At 45.9% G+C, this 23,803-nt stretch overlaps 1 protein-coding gene across 1 annotated transcript; it reads right to left on the reverse strand.

The window, feature by feature from the left end:
* Positions 1-1,055: 1,055 nt before the first annotated feature.
* Positions 1,056-22,156, reverse strand: LOC306918777 (growth/differentiation factor 11-like; the record flags this gene model as incomplete). The annotated part of the gene is made up of 3 exons (XM_079531641.1): positions 1,056-1,436; positions 10,149-10,522; positions 22,057-22,156. The coding sequence occupies 3 exons, from the start codon at positions 22,154-22,156 to the stop codon at positions 1,056-1,058; spliced, it is 855 nt and encodes a 284-aa protein (XP_079387767.1).
* Between the last annotated feature and the right edge of the window lie 1,647 nt (positions 22,157-23,803).

Genomic DNA, 23,803 nt, shown 5'->3' on the forward strand with positions numbered 1-23,803 from the left:
TTGACACAGAGCCAAATGACGTCAGAGTGCATCTACGACACAGATCTACTTTTAGAACTTATCTTAACTCATTTGATCTACTAGATTTCTATCAAAAAACAAAAAGGTTATTGCACCGTTGAGTTTAACGAAGAGCTAACTTCGCTCTTAAAAGACGGAGTCAAACGGAATCATCTCTTTTATCCCCTCATCTCTTTCTTTTTGTGTTTTACAAGAGTACAAATAAACGGAGATCAAAGTAACAGTTAAACTCTTAAGAATGTCACACTGGGGTGTTATGCATCAATAGAGGCCGCAGCCTCTCCAGCAGCAACACGTTCCCAGAAAGTCCTTTTGGGTTCATTCTGGTCGTATTCATCAGCATGCAAAGGAAGCTTTTTGTTCTGTTCTTAGGCTGAGGTTTTTTCCCCCCTCGATGTATTTGCAAAGTAACAGAAACCTCAACCCAGGCCCCCTTTCAAGACATTCTATGTGGATCTCATCCCACCCATATAAGATAGAAGTAAACATAACCTGTTGTTCTTCACTCCAGGACTGAACATGCTTTGAAAAGGTGAACAGAACTAAACCAATAAGGATACTGTAAATGTCTCCTGCTATCTCCTTCCACCGGCCTGGACATCTCACAAAGACGCCGTTGTTTAAAAAATAAAAAATACATCTCGAGACAAAACAATAACCACAAAACTAAGAAACACTTATAACATAGTTTTGTCTTATTCATTCATTCATTCATTATCTGTACCGTTCCACCCAACACGCCCACCTTTAAATCGTCCAAAGTGTAACTTCTATCACTCTCTCACTCACTCAGAACTTTTTTTGTTTGTTGTTTTCGTTTTTGTGTCATATTTCATTTATAACCATGTTTTTTTAACACTTAAGAATAAAATGAATGAACAGAGAGAAGTATGTAAGTCCAGTTGGGAGGTGATAGAGTGGTATGCCGGGACGGTCCGTAAAGCGGGGAGGTGGTGGCTGTACATTTAGAAGGACAGATAGGTCCGTAAAGCGGGGAGGTGGTGGCTGTACATTTAGTTCATAACTCCTCCTCTCTAAGAACAGCCACACCGGTCCACCACCATGCCAGGGATCTTCCCGTGGATGATCTGCTGCTTGTCATTGAAGTAGAGCATGTTAATGGGGGACATCTTGGTGGGCGTGCAGCACGGGCCCGCCGAGCCGCGCGGGTTGGCGTGCTGCACCAGGTGGGTGTGCGGGTACTTCTGCATGAACATGTACTCGCACTGGCCGGAGCAGTAGTTGGCCTTGTAGCGCTTCGGGGCGATGATCCAGTCCCAGCCGAACGCCTCGAAGTCCACCGTCAGCGGGTAGCGGCAGCAGCGAGACTCGGTGCTGTGCTCGTCGCAGTCCAGGCCCAGGTTCCTGCGCGAGCGCTTGGTCGTCTCCAGAACCTTCACTTCCAGGAACGGCTGCTGGAATCAGTGGGGGTTGGTGGGGTGGGGGGTGGGGGGGCGGGGGGAGGGGGCGAGACAGACGAAGAGGTGGTTATAGGAGATTACTGGTTATGTGTTTACTGAAAAGACTTATTGTTATACACAGTGAAAGTTAATGATCCATGTATGGACTCCACATTAACAATGACGTCATCATATGTTAATATATTATTATAATGAGCGTTAGTGATAAAGACTATCTACTGTCTCTCTCTCACACACACACACACACACACACACACACACACACACACACACACACACCATAAACCAGAAATCACGGAGCAATCACTGATGACCCTGACGTTTCTGTGTTTTGGTCTGTGATCTTGGCACCAGCCCAACAAGTTTGCTCGTGCAAATCGAATGCTCAAAATGACCTAAAAAAACTCTCCCTCTTTCAAACAGCTCAGAGACTCTGCTCTGATTCTGGCGGTTTATTGAGTACAAGCTTTGCACGCAATAGCGTTTAATTCCCTGGTGCTCAACTTTGTACTACTGTGGGATTGTTAGCAGCCAATAGGAGGCCTGGACCCAACATGGTGTTAGCAGCCAATAGGAGGCCTGGACCCAACATGGTGTTAGCAGCCAATAGGAGGCCTGGACCCAACATGGTGTTAGCAGCCAATAGGAGGCCTGGACCCAACATGTTTAAACGCCAGGCAGCCACAGTGCGTGGCGTGACACCTTGACGATGGAGCTACTTTTAAGAGTAGTAAACGCCACCACTGAGGTTTCCTTTAAGAGTAGTAAACGCCACCACTGAGGTTTCCTTTAAGAGTAGTAACGCCACCACTGAGGTTTAAGAGTAGTAAACGCCACCACTGAGGTTTCCTTTAAGAGTAGTAAACGCCACCACTGAGGTTTAAGAGTAGTAAACGCCACCACTGAGGTTTCCTTTAAGAGTAGTAAACGCCACCACTGAGGTTTCCTTTAAGAGTAGTAAACGCCACCACTGAGGTTTCCTTTAAGAGTAGTAAACGCCACCACTGAGGTTTCCTTTAAGAGTAGTAAACGCCACCACTGAGGTTTCCTTTAAGAGTAGTAAACGCCACCACTGAGGTTTCCTTTAAGAGTAGTAACGCCACCACTGAGGTTTAAGAGTAGTAAACGCCACCACTGAGGTTTCCTTTAAGAGTAGTAAACGCCACCACTGAGGTTTCCTTTAAGAGTAGTAAACGCCACCACTGAGGTTTCCTTTAAGAGTAGTAAACGCCACCACTGAGGTTTCCTTTAAGAGTAGTAACGCCACCACTGAGGTTTAAGAGTAGTAAACGCCACCACTGAGGTTTCCTTTAAGAGTAGTAAACGCCACCACTGAGGTTTCCTTTAAGAGTAGTAAACGCCACCACTGAGGTTTCCTTTAAGAGTAGTAAACGCCACCACTGAGGTTTCCTTTAAGAGTAATAAACGCCACCACTGAGGTTTCCTTTAAGAGTAGTAAACGCCACCACTGAGGTTTCCTTTCATCCTTCTCCCAATTGTTGACATCCAAACTAGTTGGGGGTTCCGTCTTATGTAATAATGATTCATCCGAATTTACCAGGTCACTGGTCACACAAACACACTGCAACAAAATGCAGAGTGTTCAGTTAAGATCGGGAGAGCTTTGTGAGTCACTTGGCTCAGGATGGCAGTCGCACCATTCCTTCCACTCGCTGTTTCTTTTAGCACTGACGTTCTTCAGCGTGTTTTAATCGGCAGTTCTGTGATGTCACATGAACCCCAGCTGGGAAAGCCATCCCATTTCTGGGAAAGCCAGAATAATAGGTCCAAAATATAGACAAACATTTGGCAGAGATTTGGCAAAACGTTCTGTGGAAATATCGCCGATCTACAAGCTCAGAAAAATAGACCTGCGATACATTGACGGGTGTATAGGGTTGGTGATTGCCTGGCTGTTGTCCAGGTTCCTTTTACAGTTCTTTAAGTATTATATAAATATAATATTATTTTTAGCATATATTTATACTATTTTAATATTCATTACTGTAGTGTGCATTCTGTGCATACTGGATCACATCCATGAAATAACAGTAATAATTAATAATTCATTATACGTTTCTATTCTTACACAGGATGTCAACATCAGGGGTACAAAATCCTGCATGTTGTTTTTATTTATTTTTTTGTCTTAAGATAAATAAATTCATGAAAGCATTATCACTGATATATGCCCCTGCTATACTGTACAATTTAATGTATGGTGATTGAAAATTGTACTGTGTATTAAAATACCTGAGTATTCACAAATCTGTACTGATGACTGCTCACAACGGTACATTTCATTCCAGATGTTTGACCATAAGATGTGGAACTATTTGACACTAAACAGACCATAAGATGTGGAACTATTTGCCACTAAACAGACCATAAGATGTGGAACTATTTGCCACTAAACAGACCATAAGATGTGGAACTATTTGACACTAAACAGACCATAAGATGTGGAACTATTTGCCACTAAACAGACCATAAGATGTGGAACTATTTGACACTAAACAAACCATAAGATGTGGAACTATTTGACACTAAACAGACCATAAGATGTGGAACTATTTGACACTAAACAGACCATAAGATGTGGAACTATTTTACACTAAACAGACCATAAGATGTGGAACTATTTGACACTAAACAAACCATAAGATGTGGAACTATTTGACACTAAACAGACCATAAGATGTGGAACTATTTGACACTAAACAGACCATAAGATGTGGAACTATTTGACACTAAACAGACCATAAGATGTGGAACTATTTGACACTAAACAGACCATAAGATGTGGAACTATTTGCCTCTAAACGGACCATCTGAACGCTGGATGGCCAGATCTGACCACGTTCAGGGGGAGGAGTCTCTTCAATATGAAAACAATGGATTTAAAGCCTGTATTCTCTGTGCAAAGTCAGCAAAAAATCTATTATTTTTTTCCCCACTATATTTTTATCCTACGATGTTGTGACCCACATTCCACCTCATGGCCTCAGTGCCTTCATTCTAAGCCTTCATTCCACCTCATGGCCTCAGTGCGTTCATTCTAACCCTTCATTCCACCTCATGGCCTCAGTGCCTTCATTCCACCTCATGGCCTCAGTGCGTTCATTCTAACCCTTCATTCCACCTCATGGCCTCAGTGCCTTCATTCTAAGCCTTCATTCCACCTCATGGCCTCAGTGCCTTCATTCTAACCCTTCATTCTAACCCTTCATTCTAACCCTTCATTCCACCTCATGGCCTCAGTGCCTTCATTCTAAGCCTTCATTCCACCTCATGGCCTCAGTGCGTTCATTCTAACCCTTCATTCTAACCCTTCATTCTAACCCTTCATTCCACCTCATGGCCTCAGTGCCTTCATTCTAACCCTTCATTCTAACCCTTCATTCTAAGCCTTCATTCCACCTCATGGCCTCAGTGCCTTCATTCTAACCCTTCATTCTAACCCTTCATTCTAACCCTTCATTCCACCTCATGGCCTCAGTGCCTTCATTCTAAGCCTTCATTCTACCTCATGGCCTCAGTGCCTTCATTCTAACCCTTCATTCTGACCCTTCATTCTAACCCTTCATTCCACCTCATGGCCTCAGTGCCTTCATTCTAACCCTTCATTCTAACCCTTCATTCCACCTCATGGCCTCAGTGCCTTCATTCTAAGCCTTCATTCTACCTCATGGCCTCAGTGCCTTCATTCTAACCCTTCATTCTAACCCTTCATTCTAACCCTTCATTCTGACCCTTCATTCCACCAGGATGAAGTCTTCAGGCTGCATGTCCAAGTCAGGTCAACTCCTGAATGAAGTCTGAGTCGGGTCTGAAGTCTCACGTCTACAACTACAAACGGAATGGCCTTGACTAGTGACAAATAAACTAAATTAAATATATGGAATCTACAGTATATCCAATGATTAAATTGTAAATGGATGTCAAAGCAAGTAGTACCATGAACAATTCAAAGAGTAGCAGTGGTCAAGGCCGGCCATACTGTCATCTATAGCAGTGGGTCTCGAGGTGGGGGCCATGGGGACCCCCATGGCTCCGTGGGGGGCCAGGGGGGACCCCATGGCTCTGTGGTGGTTCCAGGGGGGCTCCCTGCAGCTAAATGATTGTTAGACACCTCACAGGTCTGTAACTCTACACTCTAAAGGGGGACCGCATGTAATTCCGATGGAGCGGGATGAGGTGGGTTGTGGTTTGTCTGAACTACGTACTGCACCCCTCCCTCTAAAGAGGTAAATGAAACACTGCCAGTGTAGATTGAACTACGTATTGCACCCCTCCCTCTAAAGAGGTAAATGGGTTAGGGTCTGAACTACGTATTGCACCCCTCCCTCTAAAGAGGTGAATGGGTTAGGGTCTGAACTACGTATTGCACCCCTCCCTCTAAAGAGGTGAATGGGTTAGGGTCTGAACTACGTATTGCACTCCTCCCTCTAAAGAGGTGAATGGGTTAGGGTCTGAACTACGTATTGCACCCCTCCCTCTAAAGAGGTGAATGGGTTAGGGTCTGAACTACGTATTGCACCCCTCCCTCTAAAGAGGTGAATGGGTTAGGGTCTGAACTACGTATTGCACCCCTCCCTCTAAAGAGGTGAATGGGTTAGGGTCTGAACTACGTATTGCACCCCTCCCTCTAAAGAGGTGAATGAACAGTGTAGATTGAACTACGTATTGCACCCCTCCCTCTAAAGAGGTGAATGAACAGTGTAGATTGAACTACGTATTGCACCCCTCCCTCTAAAGAGGTGAATGGGTTAGGGTCTGAACTACGTATTGCACCCCTCCCTCTAAAGAGGTGAATGGGTTAGGGTCTGAACTACGTATTGCACCCCTCCCTCTAAAGAGGTGAATGAACAGTGTAGATTGAACTACGTATTGCACCCCTCCCTCTAAAGAGGTGAATGAACAGTGTAGATTGAACTACGTACTGCACCCCTCCCTCTAAAGAGGTGAATGAACAGTGTAGATTGAACTACGTATTGCACCCCTCCCTCTAAAGAGGTGAATGAACAGTGTAGATTGAACTACGTATTGCACCCCTCCCTCTAAAGAGGTGAATGAACAGTGTAGATTGAACTACGTATTGCACCCCTCCCTCTAAAGAGGTGAATGAACAGTGTAGATTGAACTACGTATTGCACCCCTCCCTCTAAAGAGGTGAATGGGTTAGGGTCTGAACTACGTATTGCACCCCTCCCTCTAAAGAGGTGAATGAACAGTGTAGATTGAACTACGTATTGCACCCCTCCCTCTAAAGAGGTGAATGGGTTAGGGTCTGAACTACGTATTTCACCCCTCCCTCTAAAGAGGTGAATGGGTTAGGGTCTGAACTACGTATTGCACCCCTCCCTCTAAAGAGGTGAATGGGTTAGGGTCTGAACTACGTACTGCACCCCTCCCTCTAAAGAGGTGAATGGGTTAGGGTCTGAACTACGTATTGCACCCCTCCCTCTAAAGAGGTGAATGAACAGTGTAGATTTTGGGGTCACAGAGATAAAAAAAACAAATCTTATCAAATGGGAGTCCTTGAGATATGAAATCACTGATCTATATGCTTAGTTTGACCTCTGACCCTGGAGGTCATCTGCAGGCTGCCATAACCTTGACCTCTCCCCGGGCGCGGCCAGAGGAGAGCATCTCTGAGTCCATGGTGTTTATTTGAGAAAGCCCACACCCCTCCACTCCCCCTCCCCCCACCCCCCCCCCCCCATCCAGCTGGGCTCCAGCAGCACAGTTTCTTTTCTTGTTTTTTTGTGACGCATTCATACGAGGAAATAAGACGAAAGGCCAACGAGGTGAAGTCGGTTTGCATGCACGCACGCACGCACGCACGCACGCACGCACGCACTCACGCACGCACGCACGCACGCACGCACACACACACACACACACACACACACACACACACACACACACACACACACACACACAGAGATCAGTGAGAAAGGGGAGTTGGACTTTCTGTTGCTTGTTGTGTTTGGTTCTGTTTTGGTACACATGCCTTCTCTTCTCTGATCTGCTCTTTTTCTGTCCCCTTTTAGAAAAACAACACATGCTGCTGCGTCGCAGAGAGGGCAGACGTCCTATTGGCCGACCCGCTGTGGGGCAGCCGTCCTATTGGCCGACACACCAGAGGTGCCCGCTGTTCTGTGTTGTCGTGATCCGGCCCAAATGACCACTTCTAGTCTGGATCACTGTCCTGTCCTGTCCCATACCCTGAGAGGATTGCTGTCCTGTCCCATACCCTGAGTGTCCTGTCCCATACCCTGAGAGGATCACTGTCCTGTCCTGTCCCATAGCCTGAGGATCACTGTCCTGTCCTGTCCCATACCCTGAGAGGATCACTGTCCTGTCCCATAGCCTGAGGATCACTGTCCTGTCCTGTCCCATACCCTGAGAGGATCACTGTCCTGTCCCATAGCCTGAGGATCACTGTCCTGTCCCATAGAGACACACAGGCACTACAAATTTCACGCCCCCAAATGAGACAGCGGCCCCACTTCTGGTCCGTTTCAACTGTGTACTGCAGCTGCCAATGCAATCCCTATGAGAGGCATCATAAAATACCCTAATTTCACTGGTTCATTACTGAGGCTATAGCGATTTTTTTTGTGTTCTAATAAAGTGTCCCATATGTTTAATTTGTCACATACCTGCCATTTCAATATACATCCTACAATGTACTATAATATACTCCATCAGTTTGTGAAAAGTGCTAGCATTGTAAATCTCAAGTCAAAGTGGTCGCACGGTATATACGTCACGGATGCATCCCTTGAGGTTTTCAATACCCAGATATATTTGTTGTATTTCGTTTTATATGCTATGTATTTGTTGAAAATGATCTAAACAGCATCTTGCAAGACTATTATTAATACTCATCTGGAGAATTCACTAGGTAGTTGAAAATGTCAGGATGTCACTCCTCCATTTAGCTGGGTTATTTTCCCATGCAACTATTCAGCAAAGTTAATTATACAACAAGTTGACAGCGGTAAAACACAACGTCGGAGCTCCGTGGTAGGTAGAAGGTATTATATATAGTAAGCCTGTGACATGTTCAAAATATAGACATGAATAACAAAGTCAGTCGGGATCGGGATGCATATTGAGAATTCCACTCTTCAAAGTCGGCGCTCGTAGCCTCGTAAAGGCAGTGACGTCCCGTAAAAGCGACAGGTTCTCTGTCTGCCGTCAACCCTCTGCTCCGTTAACATTATGGTAACTCATTCAAGTGGTAAATTAAATGTGAAATACATCCTCTATTGAGAAAACAACAATATATGTTGACAAAGACACTTCATACATTTGGAAACATATTTTTATTCAAATCAATATAGTCTTCAGTTCATTTCATATTATTTTAAAAGTAGGCTAACTACAGTTGAATTTCAATGGACTTCTATGGGCTGGCCTGCAGTATCCGTGCCAACGGACCAGAAGTGGGGACGCTGTCTCATTTGGGGGCGTGAAATGTGTCTCTATACCCTGAGAGGATCACTGTCCTGTCCCATAGCCTGAGGATCACTGTCCTGTCCCATAGCCTGAGGATCACTGTCCTGTCCTGTCCCATACCCTGAGAGGATCACTGTCCTGTCCTGTCCCATAGCCTGAGGATCACTGTCCTGTCCTGTCCCATACCCTGAGAGGATCGCTGTCCTGTCCTGTCCCATAGCCTGAGAGGATCACTGTCCTGTCCTGTCCCATACCCTGAGAGGATCGCTGTCCTGTCCTGTCCCATACCCTGAGAGGATCACTGTCCTGTCCCATAGCCTGAGGATCACTGTCCTGTCCTGTCCCATAGCCTGAGGATCACTGTCCTGTCCCATACCCTGAGAGGATCACTGTCCTGTCCTGTCCCATAGCCTGAGGATCACTGTCCTGTCCTGTCCCATACCCTGAGAGGATCGCTGTCCTGTCCTGTCCCATAGCCTGAGAGGGTCACTGTCCTGTCCTGTCCCATACCCTGAGAGGATCGCTGTCCTGTCCTGTCCCATACCCTGAGAGGATCACTGTCCTGTCCCATAGCCTGAGGATCACTGTCCTGTCCTGTCCCATACCCTGAGAGGATCACTGTCCTATCCCATAGCCTGAGGATCCCATACGAGTCACAAATAGATCTGCGTTCCGTATCGTGCTGCAAACATTTGGTGAAGATAGCAGATCTACAAGCTCACTATGTGTTGCAGTGCGATGCGTTGTGATCTTATAGATCCACTGTCCCAGTACAGGTCTGACAGCCCTTCATTCTAAGTGTGAATGGGACATTAAACAGGGTTCAATGTGGAACGCCCTACCAACAGTCATTAAGACATGCGAATCCCTTGACTCCTTCAAAACCGCTCTCAAAGGGCACCTATACGGACGAACTGGCCCCCGTAAAATCTGAATCCCCCCCCACCCCTGTTTCCCCTCACTGTATATGTTTCTTTTCCCTTTTTACCTCCTATGATGATTTCCTTTATATTTATATTTCCTATATAGTTGTGTATATTCGTACGTCTCTAAATGTTTTGATGAATTGAAAATGGTGGGCCCTATTGTAAACAAGTGTAATGCTTTATGGTGTCGTCCACTCACTGTTAACAGTTTTTGTATTGAGTTGTACTTGAAATGTACTGCAAACTGCAAAAATAAATCAATCAAACAATCAATCAATCCCAGGCCAGCTCTGACGGTGACAGTCCTTACCAGCCCTTCCTCCCCGGGTCTCAGCGAGGTGACGGCCAGGTCGTTGCCGCTCTCGTCGTAGGCGTTGATGTCGATGCCCCAGTTGGTGTGCGGCTGCTTGAACCAGTTCTGCAGGACGTGCTTGAAGTCGATGCTCTGCCAGTGGCCCACGCGGGAGTTCAGCTCGATCTTCAGCGAGCGGATGCGGATGTGGCGGCTGCCCTGGTCCGTCACGGGCTTCAGACGCAGGATCTGCAGGTACACGGTGGAGGTCTGCTGCAGCGGGCGCAGGTACACCCACAGCTGGGCCTTCAGGACCTTGGTGAACATCAGCTTGGGGCTGAACTTGAAGAAGCAGCAGCTGGGCTTCCCGTCCACCTGGACCAGAGGCTCCGCTATGGAGGAGAGAGAGAGGAAGAGACACGTTACATACATCCATAACATCTGATCTAACATCTAACTGTCCCCCTCACCAGGGGCTCCGCTATGGAGAGGAGATAGAGAGGGACGTTAATACAGACACTATAAGAAGATCAAGACATCTAACCCTAACCCTAACGGTCCACCTGGACCAGGGGCTCCGCTATGGAGGAGAGAGAGAGGGACGTTAATACAGACACTATAAGAAGATCAAGACATCTAACCATAACCCTAACGGTCCACCTGGACCAGGGGCTCCGCTATGGAGGAGAGAGAGAGGGACTACGTTAACACCATGGAGGCCCGGGGCGGAGATCTCCGTCAAGTTCAAGGTCATGGTCAAGTGCCCAAGCCGAAGGTTGATAAATAGGACGGAGATTAATGATAACAAAACCGTTCGCATCGCTCTAGAGCCTAGGAGTGCTTGTTGCCCAATCCGATGACGTGTCAAAAAGTGACACGTCATCGAAAATGTTCCCTGCCTGTTTAGCTGACGAAAACGAAAATCTTAAAACGATCATAACTCCCGATCTAAATCATCCCGTCTAATTCTGAAAAAAAGATCCTGTGTTTGACGGCCTTCCGCGGTCCAGTCGCTAGTCGCGATAGATTTATTCTTACCTCCCGTTGTTGTCGATCGACTCTAGAGTGGTGTGGCTATTGTTAGCTGTTACACAGACATGCACAACAACTTCCGGTGCGCCGGTAAAAGTGGTCCGGGCGCTATAAATGATGGGCACATGGATTAAATGGATTAAATAGGTCCGTTGATACAGGTGTTAATACAGAAACTAAAGAAGAACAGGACATCTAACCCTAACGGTCCACCTGAACCAGGGGCTCCGCTGGGGAGGAGAGAGAGGAGGAAGAGACATGTTCAAACTAGGGCCGGGATTAACGCATTTAATCGCACCTTTTTTTTCACTGCGGAACGTTTCTCACTGGGCGCGTTTCAAGTACTGAATAGGCTGCTGCACACCTTGCAGGGGGAGGAGCAGCCCCCCCCCTCGCAGCAGTAGCAGTCCAGTTCACTCTACACTACAGCTCCGTCAGACAACAACAAAGCCCAAACCCAAACGAATCGAATGAAGAAGCTGCTTATATCGCTTTTGCTCCGTTGATGGGACATTTAGATTTAAAATCGGATGGATGCGTGGATAGCAGCATGGTTGTGTGCAATGTCAGAGGGAAAGGATCCATACGCCATATGACCAACGTTAGCTTCCATGTTAGCTGCTTCAGCTTAACATGTCTCGCAGAGTAGAGGCTTGCAGAGGCTTTGCGGAGATTTCAACACATCACAAAGCTGTCAAGCTGTCCTCGATGCGAAACATACTGAAGCAGCAAGTGTGAAAGTCCGTGGTCAGATAATGGTCTGCCCCATGCAACCCCATGTGAAATGCACTCCCCAGCTAGTTCATTCCACCGTTTTTTATTTTATTCCTTTGTCTAAGTGTTTCCCCCCTAATAAAGTTGTTTTTATTTGTTTTCTCATGCCCCGCCATATAAAGCACATTTGAGTATTCATAGACACTTTATAGGCACTTGCTGCACTTGTTTATCTGTTGGAAAAAACGTTGTATTGCTTAAAGGGGAATACCACTCATTTAAAGGGGAATACCACTCATAAAGGGGAATACCACTCATTAAAGGGGAATACCACTCATAAAGGGGAATACCACTCATTAAAGGGGAATACCACTCATAAAGGGGAATACCACTCTTAAAGGGGAATACCACTCATTTAAAGGGGAATACCACTCATAAAGGGGAATACCACTCATTAAAGGGGAATACCACTCATAAAGGGGAATACCACTCTTAAAGGGGAATACCACTCATTTAAAGGGGAATACCACTCATTAAAGGGGAATACCACTCATTTTCAACATTTTTCTATGGAGTTGGAAAAAAAGGTTTCTCACGGTTCTCGGGTTGAATATTGACATGCGATTAAAATGCGATTAATCAAGATTAATTAATTACAAAGCTTCTAATTAATTAGATTAAATGTTTTAATGGAGTCCCAGCCCTAGTTAATACATTTAGATCGTACGACGTGTGGGAACGTCATAACTAATCCAACCGACTGATTTGTTTCTCTTTTTTTGGGGTTGGCCTCTCCTTCTGCAATGAAGGAGAGGCTGCCGTTCACTTCCCTGTTTACGGATCAGCAAGAAATGCTCGCCGCGCGTCATCTAGGGAGCTCTCCGTGGTTTTGACCAGATGGATATACTTCATTTCTGACTTCAACATGCCTCTCACGGCCTGGAATATTAACGCTTCTAGAGAGACTCCATCGTAATCATAGCGAGGTAAGCAAGCAACATTATGCCTCCCGGTTTTTGTACGGAAAGGAAGCGCCCGGCTTTCAGAGTAAAAGCTGCCATATCTTGCCCGGCACCCCGAGCTTCTATTTTGAAAGAAATCCCGGTGCTGTGAAGACATCTCTAACCCCAACAGCTGTAGAAGAGATGAGAAGAATCAACAGGTTATCCAGTACAGGACACTGTACTGGATAGTCTCCAGTACAGGACACTGTCACTACAACACTTAGAGATGAGAAGAATCAACAGGTTATCCAGTACAGGACACTGTTATCCAGGTGTACACAGGTTATCCAGTACAGGACACTGTCACTACAACACGTTATCCAGTACAGGACACTGTCACTACAACACGTTATCCAGTACAGGACACTGTCACTACAACACGTTATCCAGTACAGGACACTGTCACTACAACACGTTATCCAGTACAGGACACTGTCACTACAACACGTTATCCAGTACAGGACACTGTCACTACAACACGTTATCCAGTACAGGACACTGTCACTACAACACTGCCACTACAACACTGCCACTAAAACACGTTATCCAGTACAGGACACTGCCACTACAACACGTTATCCAGTACAGGACACTGTCACTACAACACTGCCACTACAACACTGCCACTAAAACACGTTATCCAGTACAGGACACTGTCACTACAACACGTTATCCAGTACAGGACACTGTCACTACAACACGTTATCCAGTACAGGACACTGCCACTACAACACGTTATCCAGTACAAGACACTGCCACTACAACACTGCCACTACAACACTGCCACTAAAACACGTTATCCAGTACAGGACACTGCCACTACAACACGTTATCCAGTACAGGACACTGCCACTACAACACGTTATCCAGTACAGGACACTGCCACTACAACACGTTATCCAGTACAGGACACTGTCACTACAACACTGCCACTACAACACTGCCACTAAAACACGTTATCCAGTACAGGACACTGTCACTACAACACGTTATCCAGTACAAGACACTGCCACTACAACACTGCCACTACAACACTGCCACTAAAACACGTTATCCAGTACAGGACACTGTCACTACAACACGTTATCCAGTACAGGACACTGCCAGTACAGGACACTGCCACTACAACACGTTATCCAGTACAGGACACTGCCACTACAACACTTTCCATCGACAGCCTTAGCCACAGAAGGCACGTTGCCGCCGCTACAGTCCTGTACAAAATGCAGCCCCCCCCCCACTGCCCTAGGGACCTCCAGGACATGCTCCCTCCACCTTACACCAGGCGGCGAAACACCCGCCGATGCACAGCCACACCAGAACATGCTCTCGACCCCCCAGGCTCCAAAACACGCACATCGGACAGGACTTTTCTCCACACTGCTGTCCAGGCGTGGAACAGCCTACCAGAGCATGTAGTGGACTCCATCACAGACAATGGAACAGCCTCTACCAGAGCATGTAGTTGACTCCATCACAGACAATGGAACAGCCTCTACCAGAGCATGTAGTTGACTCCATCACAGACAATGGAACAGCCTACCAGAGCATGTAGTGGACTCCATCACAGACAATGGAACAGCCTACCAGAGCATGTAGTGGACTCCATCACAGACAATGGAACAGCCTCTACCAGAGCATGTGGTGGACTCCATCACAGACAATGGAACAGCCTCTACCAGAGCATGTGGTGGACTCCATCACAGACAATGGAACAGCCTCTACCAGAGCATGTAGTTGACTCCATCACAGACAATGGAACAGCCTCTACCAGAGCATGTAGTTGACTCCATCACAGACAATGGAACAGCCTCTACCAGAGCATGTAGTTGACTCCATCACAGACAATGGAACAGCCTCTACCAGAGCATGTAGTGGACTCCATCACAGACAATGGAACAGCCTCTACCAGAGCATGTAGTTGACTCCATCACAGACAATGGAACAGCCTCTACCAGAGCATGTAGTTGACTCCTAGCCTGGTTAATAAACCAGACCGAATCAGCCGTTGGCAAAAAAAAAATTGCCTGCCAGCGGATTAGGGTCTGGCGAGGCTCAGTAGCACGCCTCTTTCCTACAACCGAGAACAGGTCGGGCCAATCGGGACACGGTATGCAATATGGGCGGGCTTTGGTACAGTGACGTTCAATGCTTGAGACCTTTGACTGACAGTAGCTCTGACCAATTGCGTCAAAGAGAAAATGTTTGAACCCGCCCCCCGGGAAATGAAATCCAAGTGGAGCCAGCCCAGACTAATATACCGCGACAGTGTTGTGTGATATTAGTCTGGTTTATTAGCCAGGCTAGTTGACTCCATCACAGACAATGGAACAGCCTCTACCAGAGCATGTAGTGGACTCCATCACAGACAATGGAACAGCCTCTACCAGAACATGTAGTGGACTCCATCACAGACAATGGTACAGCCTCTACCAGAGCATGTGGTGGACTCCATCACAGACAATGGAACAGCCTCTACCAGAACATGTAGTGGACTCCATCACAGACAATGGAACAGCCTCTACCAGAGCATACGTAGTGGACTCCATCACAGACAATGGAACAGCCTCTACCAGAGCATGTAGTGGACTCCATCACAGACAATGGAACAGCCTACCAGAGCATGTAGTGGACTCCATCACAGACAATGGAACAGCCTACCAGAGCATGTAGTTGACTCCATCACAGACAATGGAACAGCCTCTACCAGAGCATGTAGTGGACTCCATCACAGACAATGGAACAGCCTACCAGAGCAGGTAGTTGACTCCATCACAGACAATGGAACAGCCTCTACCAGAGCATGTAGTTGACTCCATCACAGACAATGGAACAGCCTCTACCAGAGCATGTAGTGGACTCCATCACAGACAATGGAACAGCCTCTACCAGAGCATGTGGTGGACTCCATCACAGACAATGGAACAGCCTCTACCAGAGCATGTGGTGGACTCCATCACAGACAATGGAACAGCCTCTACCAGAGCATGTAGTTGACTCCATCACAGACAATGAAACAGCCTCTACCAGAGCATGTAGTTGACTCCATCACAGACAATGGAACAGCCTCTACCAGAGCATGTAGTGGACTCCATCACAGACAATGGAACAGCCTCTACCAGAGCATGTAGTTGACTCCATCACAGACAATGGAACAGCCTCTACCAGAGCATGTAGTTGACTCCATCACAGACAATGGAACAGCCTCTACCAGAGCATGTGGTGGACTCCATCACAGACAATGGAACAGCCTACCAGAGCATGTAGTGGACTCCATCACAGACAATGGAACAGCCTCTACCAGAGCATGTAGTGGACTCCATCACAGACAATGGAACAGCCTACCAGAGCATGTAGTGGACTCCATCACAGACAATGGAACAGCCTACCAGAGCATGTAGTTGACTCCATCACAGACAATGGAACAGCCTCTACCAGAGCATGTAGTGGACTCCATCACAGACAATGGAACAGCCTCTACCAGAGCATGTAGTTGACTCCATCACAGACAATGGAACAGCCTCTACCAGAACATGTAGTGGACTCCATCACAGACAATGGAACAGCCTCTACCAGAGCATGTGGTGGACTCCATCACAGACAATGGAACAGCCTCTACCAGAGCATACGTAGTGGACTCCATCACAGACAATGGAACAGCCTCTACCAGAGCATGTAGTGGACTCCATCACAGACAATGGAACAGCCTACCAGAGCATGTAGTTGACTCCATCACAGACAATGGAACAGCCTACCAGAGCATGTAGTTGACTCCATCACAGACAATGGAACAGCCTCTACCAGAGCATGTAGTGGACTCCATCACAGACAATGGAACAGCCTACCAGAGCATGTAGTGGACTCCATCACAGACAATGGAACAGCCTACCAGAGCATGTAGTTGACTCCATCACAGACAATGGAACAGCCTCTACCAGAGCATGTAGTGGACTCCATCACAGACAATGGAACAGCCTACCAGAGCATGTAGTTGACTCCATCACAGACAATGGAACAGCCTCTACCAGAGCATGTAGTTGACTCCATCACAGACAATGGAACAGCCTCTACCAGAGCATGTAGTGGACTCCATCACAGACAATGGAACAGCCTCTACCAGAGCATGTAGTGGACTCCATCACAAACAATGGAACAGCCTCTACCAGAGCATGTAGTTGACTCCATCACAGACAATGGAACAGCCTCTACCAGAGCATGTAGTGGACTCCATCACAGACAATGGAACAGCCTACCAGAGCATGTAGTTGACTCCATCACAGACAATGGAACAGCCTCTACCAGAGCATGTAGTGGACTCCATCACAGACAATGGAACAGCCTACCAGAGCATGTAGTGGACTCCATCACAGACAATGGAACAGCCTCTACCAGAGCATGTAGTTGACTCCATCACAGACAATGGAACAGCCTCTACCAGAGCATGTAGTGGACTCCATCACAGACAATGGAACAGCCTACCAGAGCATGTAGTTGACTCCATCACAGACAATGGAACAGCCTCTACCAGAGCATGTAGTGGACTCCATCACAGACAATGGAACAGCCTACCAGAGCATGTAGTGGACTCCATCACAGACAATGGAACAGCCTCTACCAGAGCATGTAGTTGACTCCATCACAGACAATGGAACAGCCTCTACCAGAGCATGTAGTTGACTCCATCACAGACAATGGAACAGCCTCTACCAGAGCATGTAGTTGACTCCATCACAGACAATGGAACAGCCTCTACCAGAGCATGTAGTGGACTCCATCACAGACAATGGAACAGCCTCTACCAGAGCATGTAGTTGACTCCATCACAGACAATGGAACAGCCTCTACCAGAGCATGTAGTTGACTCCATCACAGACAATGGAACAGCCTCTACCAGAGCATGTAGTGGACTCCATCACAGACAATGGAACAGCCTCTACCAGAGCATGTAGTGGACTCCATCACAGACAATGGAACAGCCTCTACCAGAGCATGTAGTGGACTCCATCACAGACAATGGAACAGCCTCTACCAGAACATGTAGTGGACTCCATCACAGACATGGAACAGCCTACCAGAGCATGTAGTGGACTCCATCACAGACAATGGAACAGCCTCTACCAGAGCATGTAGTGGACTCCATCACAGACAATGGAACAGCCTCTACCAGAGCATGTAGTGGACTCCATCACAGACAATGGAACAGCCTCTACCAGAACATGTAGTTGACTCCATCACAGACATGGAACAGCCTACCAGAGCATGTAGTGGACTCCATCACAGACAATGGAACAGCCTCTACCAGAGCATGTAGTTGACTCCATCACAGACAATGGAACAGCCTCTACCAGAACATGTAGTGGACTCCATCACAGACAATGGAACAGCCTCTACCAGAGCATGTAGTGGACTCCATCACAGACAATGGAACAGCCTCTACCAGAGCATGTAGTGGACTCCATCACAGACAATGGAACAGCCTCTACCAGAACATGTAGTGGACTCCATCACAGACAATGGAACAGCCTCTACCAGAGCATGTAGTGGACTCCATCACAGACAATGGAACAGCCTACCAGAGCATACGTAGTGGACTCCATCACAGACAATGGAACAGCCTACCAGAGCATGTGGTAAATGGTAAATGGTAAATGGTGCATTTATATAGCGCCTTTATCCAAGGCGCTTTACATATGTGCATTACATTCACCCATTCACACACACATTCATACACCGATTGCAGCGGAAGCCATGCAAGGTACCAACCAGCACATCGGGAGCAATTTGGGGTTCAGTGTCTTGCCCAAGGACACTTCGACATGTAGACAGGAGGAGCCGGGATTCGAACCGCCGACCCATGGATCATTGGACGACCTGCTCTACCTCCTGAGCCATGTGGTGGACTCCATCACAGACAATGGTCTTCAAGCCTTTAAACGCAGAGCTCACAGATATCTCCTGACCCCCCCCCCCCCCCCCCCCCTCCCCCCCCTCACACTGACTGTTGAGCTGCAGTGAACCATTTGATTGGCCAATGGATATGTATCTTATCTTACTTGGCTATTGTTCACAATTGCATCGAATAAAAAAGAAAAAATATATCCATGAAGATACTGCAGGTGGGCCTCAAGTCCCAATGATTGGCAAAACACTGACATTGTAAGGATAATATATAGGGATGTGTGTGTGTGTGTGTGTGTGTGTGTGTGTGTGTGTGTGTGTGTGTGTGTGTGTGTGTGTGTGTGTGTGTGTGTGTGTGTGTGTGTGTGTGTGTGTGTGTGTGTGTGTGTGTGTGTGTGTGTGTGTGTGAGGCTTATCTAAAGAAGATAGGATCCAACATGAAGCACATCTCCAGAAATTCTACAGGTGCAAAAATATATGTACTATGAAAAGGAAGGGATGTCCGCACACAGTTTCTCTGCTCCCACGAAAACATTTTATTGGTACAATGTACCCTAACCCTAACCCTAACCCTATTGGTACAATGTACCAATACAAAGCAGAGACACAGTGTATTGGTACAATGTACCAATACAAAGCAGAGAAACATTGTATTGGCAGAGAAACATTGTATTGGTACAGTGTACCAATACAAAGCAGAGAAACATTGTATTGGTACAATGTACCAATACAAAGCAGAGAAACAGTGTGCGGACATCCCTTCCTATTCATTATCTAAAAAAGAACACCTACATTATTTGAGATTTTTGGGGCAGAATTTCCTCTTTTGTCGACCAAAGTGCTCTCAGGAGCCTAGCTGGAGCCCTCATTCAATGGCGTTCTGACTGCCTGCAGCGCCAACATCTCAATGTCACTAAAAACGAAGCTTCAGACCTCCCAAAACAACACGATGACCCACCTCGTTCAAACACACGCTGCTAGTCGCTGAATGAGCCCATGGGAACACGAGGAGAATATCTCTCTCATATAAAAATAACAATCTCTTCGGACATACTGTAGGTCGGCCATTCATTCATTCATTCTAAGTATGAATGGGTTGTTAGAGGAAGACCCCCTGGTCCCAGCTAGAGGAAGACCCCCTAGTCCCAGGACAGCTCTGACTGTCCTTCCCAAACACACATTGGAACATATCCTCATTCCACTGTGGAAGGTCCTGAGTCCTGACACCACTTCACAGAGAGGATCTCATTGGCTGTATTTAGGCTCCTGTTTGAGGTCCTAACACCGTCCATTATCGGATCACTGGTTTCCTTCAAACTTACAGTCGTGAGAAATCATCTATCAGGAAGGAGACCACCAGGGAAGGTAAAGGAGCTGCTGATCTCCTTTGTACATACAGGGGTAGAGAGGCCGGATGGGAACCGTGAGGTTCCCGGTTCGATCCCTGTGGGCTCCCCCAGAGTTAGTGTCCAAGACTCCAGGGGCTCCATTTTCGTCACCGCTAAACCCCTTATCCTTAAACTTCCTTGCCTTTTTTTACTATTTTGAAAAAAAAATTTGAATAGTTCAACTAGCCAATCTACATTGACACGTTGTGAGCTTGTAGACTGGCCATTTTAACTATTCAAAAATGTTTTGCAAAATAGTAAAAAAGGCAAAGAAGTTTAGGGATAAAGGGGTTTAGCGGTGACGAAAATGGATCCCCAAGTGTCCTTGAGCAAGACTCTGAATCCCTAATAGAGCGTGTGTTCAGTAACAGTGTTAAATAGCTCTATATTGTGACAGTAATCATTGCTATAGAGTGTGTTCAGTAACAGTGTTAAATAGCTCTATATTGTGACAGTAATCATTGCTATAGTGTGTGTTCAGTAACAGTGTTAAATAGCTCTATAGTGTGACAGTAATCATTGCTATAGAGTGTGTTCAGTAACAGTGTTAAATAGCTCTATATTGTGACAGTAATCATTGCTATAGTGTGTGTTCAGTAACAGTGTTAAATAGCTCTATATTGTGACAGTAATCATTGCTATAGTGTGTGTTCAGTAACAGTGTTAAATAACATGTCTCTCCAGCATTTTGATAAACAAAAAATAAATTTGCAGGTATAGGCCTACAACATTTTAGACAATTGTGAAAGATTACCCATTGGCTTAATATCTATGTTCTCTGTCCTGATTGGATAATATTGCTATGACGACCTGAAAATGCTTTTTCAATTTCAATTTTAAAGGCCTATTCATAGTCCAGTTTTGGGTGAAATGGTGACCAGTGAAGAGAAGAGAAGACCACGTCTCTCTGTTTTTACTAACGGTGGTCACCTCTACACCCAAACCTACCTTCTATATAAAGAAACTATACATATACTATATAGTGCTATGTTTACAAAAAAATGCTATCTAAGTCTACATGCATAAAATGTTACCGGTACATAAGTTGAGCCTTTGCATACACCTGTAAGGTCGTCGAGGCTAGGGCAAGTGCTACAGCAAGTGCTACAGGCCTGCGGAGTCTGCAGAGGTGGGTTTTCAGACTACAGCGGAAGATTAGGAGTGAGTCTGCAGTTCTGATTGTAACACACACACACGCACGCATGCACACACACACACACACTCACGCACACAGAGAGATTAAACCATGCAAGGCACTCATCGCGCGCAGTTAGGGGTTCAGTGTCTTGTTCAAGGACACAGGGGGAGCCGGGGATTGAACCGGGAGCCACAGACTCCCGGCTCAGTGGGCCGTGGGCCACACTACCCACTGAGCCAAAGCCACTGCAGCCATAAAGTGATATGGTAGTGCATAATATTGTTAAAGCTGCAGTCCGTAAGTTTCATGTTCTACCCAGGAGAGAGAGAGAGAGAGAGAGAGAGAGAGAGAGAGAGAGAGAGAGAGTAGAGAGAAAGAGAGATAGAGAGAGTAGAGAGAGAGAGAGAGAGAGAGAGAGAGAGAGAGAGAGAGAGAGAGAGAGAGAGAGAGTAGAGAGAGAAAGAGATAGAGAGAGTAGAGAGAGAGAGAGAGAGTAGAGAGAGAAAGAGATAGAGAGAGTAGAGAGAGAGATAGAGAGAGAGAGAGAGAGAGAGAGAGAGAGAGAGAGAGAGAGAGAGAAAGAGATAGAGAGAGACAGAGAGAGAGAGAGAGAGAGAGAGAGAGAGAAAGAGATAGAGAGAGTAGAGAGAGAGATAGAGAGAGAGAGAGAGAGAGAAAGAGAGAGTAGAGAGAGAGATAGAGAGAGAGAGAGAGAAAGAGATAAGAGAGAGTAGAGAGAGAGAGAGATAGACTTGCCTCTTGGTAGAGCAGCACCAGGAGGCCTCTTGCCTCTTGGTAGAGCAGCACCATGAGGCCTCCTGCCTCTTGGTAGAGCAGCACCAGGAGGCCCATTCAGAGCATTATCTCAGGGTGCTACAAATGTCTATCTGTGTCCTGTAAGTAGACTTAGAAATACAACTAATCATTACAAGACTGGCTCTTATTTTTATTTTATTTAATTTTTTTATATATTTTTTTATCCCACGATTGTGTAACCGTTTCATCCAGTGTCCATTATCTAATGTGATCCTCTACACTCCCTCCGCTGACCTGGGCAGGGCAAGACTGGCTCTTATTTTGAAGAGGAAGAGGAAGTCCGTTTGGATTGTAGCCAAGCTGCCATGACAGTTGTTATGATGTCAGCAAACTAACCAACTAACCTAGTCAACAACAACCCAGTGGATTAAACCCTGTTACCACTAACTAAACCAACTAACCTAGTCAACAAGAACCCACATGGATTAATTAAACACCAGCTTTTAGACACAGTTCAGATATTTACAATATGAAAACCTGTGACTTAAACAATGAACGGTGGAGGTTAAACATGGAAGTACCTCCTGGCATTCGGTGAGTAGTTCATTTTATAAACGCTGGTAAAAACATCACCAACAACAGCTGGCCAAAAATAAACATTAACAGGTAGAGTACAGTACAGTACAGTTACTGCCTGAAGAATATGTTGTTATTAAACTAAATAAAAACATTAACAGGTAGACTACAGTACAGTTACTGCCTGAAGAATGTGATGTTATTAAATAAATAACAACATTGACAGGTAGAGTACAGTACAGTTACTGTTACTGCCTGAAGAATGTGATGTTATTAAATAAATAAAAACATTAACAGGTAGACTACAGTACAGTTACTGCCTGAAGAATGTGATGTTATTAAATAAATAACAACATTGACAGGTAGAGTACAGTACAGTACAGTTACTGTCACTGCCTGAAGAATGTGATGTTATTAAATAAATAACAACATTGACAGGTAGAGTACAGTACAGTACAGTTACTGTCACTGCCTGAAGAATGTGATGTTATTAAATAAATAACAACATTGACAGGTAGAGTACAGTACAGTACAGTTACTGCCTGAAGAATGTGATGTTATTAAATAAATAAAAACATTAACAGGTAGACTACAGTACTGTCACTGTCACTGCCTGAAGAATGTGATGTTATTAAATAAATAAAAACATTAACAGGTAGACTACAGGTAGAGTACAGTACAGTATAGCCGCAATTTGCAACTCTAGATTTTTTTATAATGGGATGAATCTAGAGTTGCAATACCCTCCATTGACTCCCCACTCATCATTTTGCGTTTGCGATCTGCTTGTCTTAAACGACGTTAAACTCACCAACATTGCAGCTGTAGTCCAAGCTTGAATTATTCTCTTTCAATCTGCAAAGCTTGTTTTTCATAAAAATCCCCCGTAGACATGTTATGAGCTACTTTATGTCAAGAAGAAGAAATGTTGGAGTTTGGAAGCGCTCGTTTGTATTAAGGGGTCGCGCTGCTGCCTCCTGCATTATGTGCAAATGCGAAACAGATGCATGCAGGGACGTTCAGGGACTTACGACGAGCGCTTCCAAACTCCAGCACTTAGAAAAAGAATCACTTGCACAGAATGTCTTGACAGAAAGTAGCTCATAACATGTCTACGGGGGATTTTTATGAAAAACAAGCTTTGCAGATTGAAAGAGAATAATTCAA

Source organism: Electrona antarctica, assembly GCF_951216825.1.
Source record: "Electrona antarctica genome assembly, contig: scaffold_550, whole genome shotgun sequence".
In the NCBI taxonomy this organism is placed as follows: Eukaryota; Metazoa; Chordata; class Actinopteri; order Myctophiformes; family Myctophidae; genus Electrona; species Electrona antarctica.